General features: G+C 58.1%; 1 protein-coding gene across 1 annotated transcript; it reads right to left on the reverse strand.

Moving 5' to 3' along the window:
- Positions 1-4,718: 4,718 nt before the first annotated feature.
- Positions 4,719-8,255, reverse strand: LOC308186602 (uncharacterized protein; the record flags this gene model as incomplete). The annotated part of the gene is made up of 3 exons (XM_080608733.1): positions 4,719-6,101; positions 6,183-6,639; positions 8,144-8,255. Coding segments are annotated over 3 exons (750 nt in total), but the record flags the coding sequence as incomplete, so codon positions are not given.
- Positions 8,256-8,259: the final 4 nt, after the last annotated feature.

Genomic DNA, 8,259 nt, shown 5'->3' on the forward strand with positions numbered 1-8,259 from the left:
CATCGGGTCCAACCCCCCTGCCAAAAGCAGGTTTTGTGGCAGTTTTCCTCCTGTCACCAAAGATTTTAAACTCAACGGCTTCCTGATTGCCATGGCCAAGATGGCCGCCGATCACCACGTCCCATGGGGCTGTGGCCTCTCAGATTATTTTTGCCTATGTTGTCCTGGTTCCAGTTAGGACACAGTTAATTTTCCTCACAGTAGCTGGTAGGGTGCTATGTTTCGGATTAGGCTGAGAAGAGCCCTGGTAACATGCTGATGTTGTAATTGTTGCAGAGCAGTGCTTACACCAGGCCAAGGCCTTTTCGGCTTCTCGCTCTGTCCTGCCAGCGAGCAGGCTGGGGGTGCAGCAGGAGCTGGGAGGGGACAGAGCCAGGACAGCTGACCCAAACTGGCCAAAGGGGTATTCCATACCATCTGGCGTCATGCTAAACAATATATGGGGGTGGCTGGCCGGGGTGGGGGGCCGGCTGCTCGGGGATAGGCTGGGCATCGGTCAGCGGGTGGTGGGCAATTGCACTGTGCATCACTTGTTTCGTACACATTATTAGTAGTAGTACTATTATCATTATTATTATTATATTTTATTATTATTCATATATAATTATATATAATATATAATATATACGATATATTTTATATATTGTATATATAATACATATTGTATATATAATTATACATAATTATAATGTTATGATATTTATATATTATAGATTTTTCTTTTTCCTGTCTTAATAATAATGTTTAGCTGCCCGCCGGGTTAAACCAGAACAGTATGTAAAGAAAGGTTTGAGCTAAGTCTAGTTGAAATAGTTTGAATAGTTACTTGCTTGGCCATATTGTCCTTTCAATATTCAGTGCTGAAGGAAAAGCACGGGAATTGTTGCTTCTAGGATCAGCCCAGTTTTCTTGTCTGCACTCTGCATTCTGTTGAGCTAAACGAGATTTAAGAACAAAACCAAACCAAAACAACGAAACAAACAAACAAACAAAAAACAGCTGCTGCTCCTTCTGCTCTGCTTCTTCCTTCTCGTGCTTTGCCCTTCCCCTTTCCCAGGTGGCTGGAGTGGGGTGCTAGGCAGGGCCTGGTGGTGTACGAGCCCCAGGCATCCCATCAGGGCGCTCGTTCTGCCTGAGCTGCTCTTTGGGTAAGCGCTTTGCTTTTCCTTTAGTCGGTGGCCGGGTTCTTTAGGTGGGTCGGAGTCTATGGGCTGATGCGTTTCCAAGTTGAGAGAGGTAAGTACATCTTTTTGAGGTAACAGCTAGTAGGAGCTTTTAGAGTAAAGCAATCTACATAGTAGTAGGTGCCTTTACTGCATGCAGCTCTTCCTCAGGTGAGTAATTCTTATAGCATGTTTACGGACAGGATGACGATGTTACCTTGTGTGTCTGCTTTGTGGTTCTAGGTCCCTTGTGATTTTTCCAGAACTACAGGGCTTACTGTGAACGTGTCCTCATGTCTTCACCTGTATGTCAAATACTATCAAAGTTACAACCTTGGTGGTAAACTGATGGAGCAGGGTTTTTGGGAAATGTATCATCCAAGTTCCCTGTGCCAGCATGTATCTGAAAACAGTAGCTGTAGGCACGTAGGCACCTAAGGTGTAGTGTTTTTCAGGGTTAGGGACAGTTTGTTATATTTTTGGAGCTTTTTCGTGCTGTTTTGCTGGCTATAGAGTCTTTAGACCTTGCAGCCTTCTAGATTTGAAGTGCTTGGAATTCACGTAATAGAGGGATATTTGGCAGAGGTTGCCGGCTAACTTGTTTTTGGGATGCGGTGTGGTACGCTTCTGGTTCTGGGTTGTTTTAATCTCTAGATATATCGAGCCTTTTGCGTACCTCTCCAGAGGACTCACAAAGAGCTTCAGTACACACCACAAGGGGCTTGACCGCATCGGCACAGTATTACCAAGAGACTGAGCAGGGTCACCTTTTTCAGCTATAAAGGGTAAGTCTGTGATTAGCCCTGCCGGGGCTGCTGTGCATTCCTGGCCTTTTGGCATTTGTGGACCTGAGGGTTTTTCTTCTGGCTCTGGTCTCTGTGCTTGAGACCTCTGCAAGAAGCTGTACTCTTTGCGTGTCCATCACGGACATGACCTTCTCTCTTTGTTTCTTGTAGCCCAGGTCATGGGCACGGACTAAGCTGGAAATTTGAACAAGGCATGAGGACGAGTGGATGGCAGCGTGGGCCATGAGTTGGTCAGTTGGTTTTGTTAGTCTGTTTTGCCTGGCTGGCAGGCTTGGCAAGCACCTTATGACGGCAGCGTGCATCTCCTGCCACGTTCCTGTGTCACACCAGATGTCAGCGGGTCCAGTTCCTGGAATGCTGGAGATGCTCGGCGTGCAAGAGGAGCAGGGAGCGTGACGCATCTCTTTGGGACGTTAGGTGAGCGAAGCGGTGGTACTGGGTTGGGGGACGTGGGTCTGGGGCTTCTTGGGGTAGGGGAGGAAAGAAGAGGAGTGGGTATAGACTGTTTTGTGGATTGTCACCTTTGTCTGTTCTTTCTCCTTGGTCTAAGACACGTGACCTTGGCTCGGCACGGCGAATGGACGCGCTAAACCTTGATCGGGAAGGTGAGTGGAGAAAAGGTGGAAAATGGGCATGGTTTTTGGTTTGGTAGCCTATCGGTCCACCTCTGGGTGACTCCTGTTTTCAGGGGATGAAGAAGAATCTGTCAACATCCTAGTTGGCCTCCGTGGTCCACACTGAGGATGGATTCTGACCCCTGAGAATTAGATCAAGGGGCAAATACTGTGTGTTGGGGGGTGGTTGGCAGGGGGAAGCGGGGAGTTGTCCAGCGGTTGTCTGTCTGATTTCAGTAGCAGAGCAGGTCAGTTGACTACTGTTCTGCTTCTGAGGGTGTTGCGTTGGAGGAAGTTTGGTTGGCGTGCCGGTGCCTGATGGCACTTTATTTCTGCACATAAAGTGGAGCCTCATGCCTGGAGCGACGTCCTGGCTAGCCGTTGTGTTCCTTGCTGAGGATGGAACCTGCCTCCCGGTGTTCCCAAGCTAAGTTTGGGGGGGGGGGCAAATGCTACGTTTGGGTTGGGGTTGTGAATGGACACACAGGGCGAGGGTAGGTGCTTTTAAGTCGTTGCAGCAGATGGGGCTTTTCAGGATTGGTCACGGTCAGGCTGAGAGAGGGGGTGTGTGTGGGGGGGGGGGTCTGTCAGGTAGAGCGTGGGCATGTGCCAAGCAGGGCAGTTCCAGTTCGGATGGAGAGAAGGCGCAGAGTCCTGTTGAGTGTGGGGTTGCGTAAAGGCTCCCCCAGGGAGTTCAGGTGTACCCAAAGGCTTCCGCTGAGAGCACTTTTTGATGGCAGAAAGTGGCACCGTACGTGTTTTTTCGGGTCTAACTCGGGTTCAGCTTCTTGTTGCGGTTAGGGTTATGTTTAGGGTTGTTAGGAAAGAGTGAAGACGCAGAGTCCTGTTGAGTGTGCGGTTGCGTAAAGGCTCCCCCAGGGAGTTCAGGTGTACCCAAAGGCTTCCGCTGAGAGCACTTTTGGATGGCAGAAAGTGGCACCGTACGTGTTTTTTCGGGTCTAACTCGGGTTCAGCTTCTTGTTGCGGTTAGGGTTATGTTTAGGGTTGTTAGGAAAGAGTGAAGACGCAGAGTCCTGTTGAGTGTGGGGTTGCGTAAAGGCTCCCCCAGGGAGTTCAGGTGTACCCAAAGGCTTCCGCTGAGAGCACTTTTTGATGGCAGAAAGTGGCACCGTACGTGTTTTTTCGGGTCTAACTCGGGTTCAGCTTCTTGTTGCGGTTAGGGTTATGTTTAGGGTTGTTAGGAAAGAGTGAAGACGCAGAGTCCTGTTGAGTGTGGGGTTGCGTAAAGGCTCCCCCAGGGAGTTCAGGTGTACCCAAAGGCTTCCGCTGAGAGCACTTTTTGATGGCAGAAAGTGGCACCGTACGTGTTTTTTCGGGTCTAACTCGGGTTCAGCTTCTTGTTGCGGTTAGGGTTATGTTTAGGGTTGTTAGGAAAGAGTGAAGACGCAGAGTCCTGTTGAGTGTGGGGTTGCGTAAAGGCTCCCCCAGGGAGTTCAGGTCTACCCAAAGGCTTCCCTTGGGAGCGTTTTTTTGATGGGAGAAAGTGGCGCTACTGGGATGGGGGAGTGATAGTGGGACTGAGGAGAGGGGGTACTGGGACCTGGGGGGCAGGTACTGTGATGGGGGGGGGGGGGTACTGGGACTGAGGGGGGGATGCAACTGGGATGGGGGAGGGATACTGGGACTGAGGGGTGCGTACTGGAACCAAAGGAGTACTGGGACTGAGGAGAGGGGGGTACTGGTGTGGAGGGGGTGTACTGGGACAGGGGGGGTGTTACTGGGATTAAGGGGGGTGCTACTGGGTCAGTGGGTGGGGTACTGGGACTGAGCGGGGTGCGCTACTGCTACGGAGGAGGTACTGGGACTGAAGGGGGGGTACTGGACCTATCCCCCCGGTCCTCCTCCCCCCCCTTCCCCCCCCTTCGTCCCTCCCCGGAGCCAAGATCCCACCCTTAGGCGCTCAGCACCCTTTATGCCCCCTCCGTCCCCTTTTCCTGCTGTTTTCCCCCCATTTTGTGGGCTCCGGTGGGGCTTTGCATCCCTCCCAGCAGGGTGGTATCGCTCGCCCCCGCCCCCCCCTTTCCCACTGGTGTTTTTCTCGCCAAAAAGCCCTTTTTTAATGTTCTTTTTTTTTTGGGGGGGGGCTGGCTGGGAGGTGTTGGTGGGGTTTTGATGTGCAGCAGGGGGGCAGAGGTGCGAATTGCCCCCCTCCCTGGGACATCTAACGGGACAAGGGGGGGCTATCGAGGGGGTGACAAAGGCATCAGCGGGGTGGCAAGTGTGAGAAACGGAGCGGTGTTTCCGCAACGGAAGGTGGTTTTGTGTTCAAAAGGGATCGCTCCGGCAGGACTTGTGGCGCAGCAGGATGTGAAGCAGACGGGGGGAAGGTCCCACGGTCCCGAAATAAGGAGGATGGCTCAGAAAAACAGGGCAAAATCAATAAAACCAAAAATCACGGGCCCTCTAGGCATGAGAGAAGGGGGAAAAAAAAAAAAAAAGGAGAAATTAAACGGTTGGTCAAATAAAATTGTACGTGTAGGATGTCAAAAAGGGCGTTGAGTAGGTTGTGAACCTGTAGTACTTGGCCAGCGAGGAAACGGGGGAGAAATCGGGAGGAATCAGCATCAGAAATAGGGAATATAGCTTCACGGATTGCCCCGTCTGGAAAAATTATCGGGATTTTTTGCACAACCTTCATCAGCCCCACATGGGACTCGTTCAGCCCCAGCCCATGGCTCCTGTCCCCAGTGTGTGCCCCCTCCTCGAGCACACGCAGCTCTGCGAGGGAAAAAGAGAGCACCAACACCGCTGCAATCCCGACAGCAACAGCCTCTCGAAGGACTTTATTGGGGCAGAAATGTCCCAATATCGGGGCACAAACTCTCAGTATCGGGACGCAAACGTCCCAATATCAGGGCACAAATGTTCTGGTATCGGGCCTCAAATGTTACGGTCTCGGGGCTCAAATGTCCCAATATTGGAACACAAGCGCCCTTGTATCGGGGCACAAACATCACGATATTGGGGCACAAACTCTCGGTATCGGGACAAAAATGTCCCGACATTGGGGCACAAACTCTTGGTATCAGGGCACAAACATCCCGATATCAGGGCACAAATGTCCCAATGTTGAGACACAAACGTTATGGCACTGGGGCTCAAACGTCCCGGTATTGGGGCACAAAATGTCCCAGTATCGGGACACAAAGGTCCCGGTATCGGGGCACAAACTCTCGGTATTGGGACACAAACGTCACAACATCGGGGGCTCAAATGTCCCAATATTGGGCACAAACGTCCCGGTATCAGCGAAAAAACCCCTCCCTGCCTTCTCCCAAGCCCTCTCTGGTGTCTCGTGGGGTCCGTCACCGCTGCCTCAGACCTGGAAGGTGCCGGGAGGGTTAAAGAAGAGGAAGAGGACGAAGACGAAGGGGCAGCTGAGCTCCGAGCGCAGGGGCCTCGTCCTCACCTGGGTGGCCGAGGCTCGGGGTGGCAGAGGCTGCTCTGTCCCTGGGGGGCTCACCCCAGGGCCCCCCCCCGGCTCCAGCGTTCGGCTGCTGGTAGAAAAAAACCACATCAGCCGCTTGTCCCCCCCTTGTCCCCCCCTTGTCCCCCCGGGACCCCCCCCCCACTCTCACCTCTCCCCCCCCACCGCCCGCCGCCGCCACCCGCGAGCCGCCAGCGCCAAGCCGAGCCCGGGCCCCAGGAGGGCGACGGGGAGGGCGCAGGCGACGGCCAAGGGCGCCGGGGGCCGGCGGCGAGGGGCGGCCGGGGGTCCCCCGACCTCTTCCTCGCAGCGGGGGCCCATGAAGCCGGGGGGGCAGGCGCAGACGTGGCCGGAGAAGTGGGTGTAGCAGGTGGCACCGTGCAGGCAGGGGCCCGAGGCGCAGGCGTCGGCGCGCAGGCGGCAGCGGGCGCCGGCGTAGCCCAGGGTGCAGGAGCAGGTGAAGGCGTTGGCGCCGTCCACGCAGGTGCCGCCGTTGGCGCAGGGGTTGGGGCTGCAGTCGTCCACGTTGTGCTCGCAGCGGGGGCCCGAGAAGCCCGGGCGGCACCTGCAGAGCACGCCGCGGCCCCCCAGGTCCAGGCAGTGCCCGCCTGCGTGGGTGGTGGGGGGGGGAAAGAGATGGGGGTTGGGGATGGCATTGGGGGGGGGGGGGGGGATTGGGGGGATACAGGGGGTCTGGGGGGGCAGAAAGGAGGCTTGGAGGGGGGAAAGGGGGCCTGGGGGGGGGAAAGGGGGCCTGGGGGGGGGGGAGAGGGGGTCTGGGGGGGGCAGAAAGGAGGCTTGGAGGGGGAAAAGGGGGACGTGGGGGGGAGAAAGGGGGTCTGGGGGGGGTAGAGGGGGCCTGGGGGGGGAGAGAGGGGGTCTGGGGGGGCAGAAAGGAGGCTGGGGGGGGGGGGGAAAGGGGGATGGGGGGGAGAAAGGGGGCCTGGGGGGGGATAGAGGGGGTCTGGGGGGGCAGAAAGGAGGCTTGGAGGGGGGAAAAGGGGGACGTGGGGGGGGAGAAAGGGGGTCTGGGGGGGGGAAAGGGGGCCTGGGGGGGGAGAGAGGGGGGTCTGGGGGGGGCAGAAAGGAGGCTGGGGGGGGGGAAAGGGGGATGGGGGGGGAGAAAGGGGGCCTGGGGGGGGATAGAGGGGGTCTGGGGGGGCAGAAAGGAGGCTTGGAGGGGGAAAAGGGGGACGTGGGGGGGAGAAAGGGGGTCTGGGGGGGGGAAAGGGGGCCTGGGGGGGGAGAGAGGGGGGTCTGGGGGGGGCAGAAAGGAGGCTGGGGGGGGGGGGGAAAGGGGGATGGGGGGGGAGAAAGGGGGCCTGGGGGGGGATAGAGGGGGTCTGGGGGGGCAGAAAGGAGGCTTGGAGGGGGAAAAGGGGGACGTGGGGGGGAGAAAGGGGGTCTGGGGGGGGGGAAAGGGGGCCTGGGGGGGGAGAGAGGGGGGTCTGGGGGGGGCAGAAAGGAGGCTGGGGGGGGGGGGGAAAGGGGGATGGGGGGGGAGAAAGGGGGCCTGGGGGGGGATAGAGGGGGTCTGGGGGGGCAGAAAGGAGGCTTGGAGGGGGGAAAAGGGGGACGTGGGGGGGAGAAAGGGGGTCTGGGGGGGGGTAGGGGGGGTCTGGGGGGGGAGAAAGGGGGTCTGGGGGGGGGGGTAGAGGGGGTCTGGGGGGGGGGTAGAGGGGGTCTGCGGGGCAGAGAGGAGGCTGGGGGGGGAGAAAGGGGGCCTGGGGGGGGATACAGGGGGTCTGGGGGGGGCAGAAAGGAGGCTTGGAGGGGGGAAAAGGGGGACGTGGGGGGGAGAAAGGGGGTCTGGGGGGGGGGGGTAGAGGGGGTCTGGGGGGGGTAGAGGGGGTCTGGGGGGCAGAGAGGAGGCTGGGGGGGGGGGAAGGGGGCCATGGGGGGGGAGAAAGGGGGCTTGGGGGACAGAGAGGGGGCATGGGGGGGGACCTGGGGGGCAGGGAGGGGGCTTGGGGGGGGACCTGGGGGGCAGCGAGGGGGCTTGGGGGGCGAGAGAGGGGCACGGGGGGGGGGGGAGAGGGGGACATGGGGGGGGGACACACAGAGGGGTCCCAGCGGGGGGGTCCCAGCGGGGGTCCCCCCCCCCCCCCTCACCGTTCTGGCAGAGGCTGTGGGCGCAGCGGTCGGCCCGGCGCTCGCAGTTGGAGCCGTGGAAGCCGGGGGGGCAGCGGCAGCTGTAGCCGGCGCCGGGGGGGGGCGCGGGGGCGCAG

Source organism: Anser brachyrhynchus, assembly GCF_964034855.1.
Source record: "Anser brachyrhynchus genome assembly, contig: SCAFFOLD_144, whole genome shotgun sequence".
Taxonomy (NCBI): domain Eukaryota; kingdom Metazoa; phylum Chordata; class Aves; order Anseriformes; family Anatidae; genus Anser; species Anser brachyrhynchus.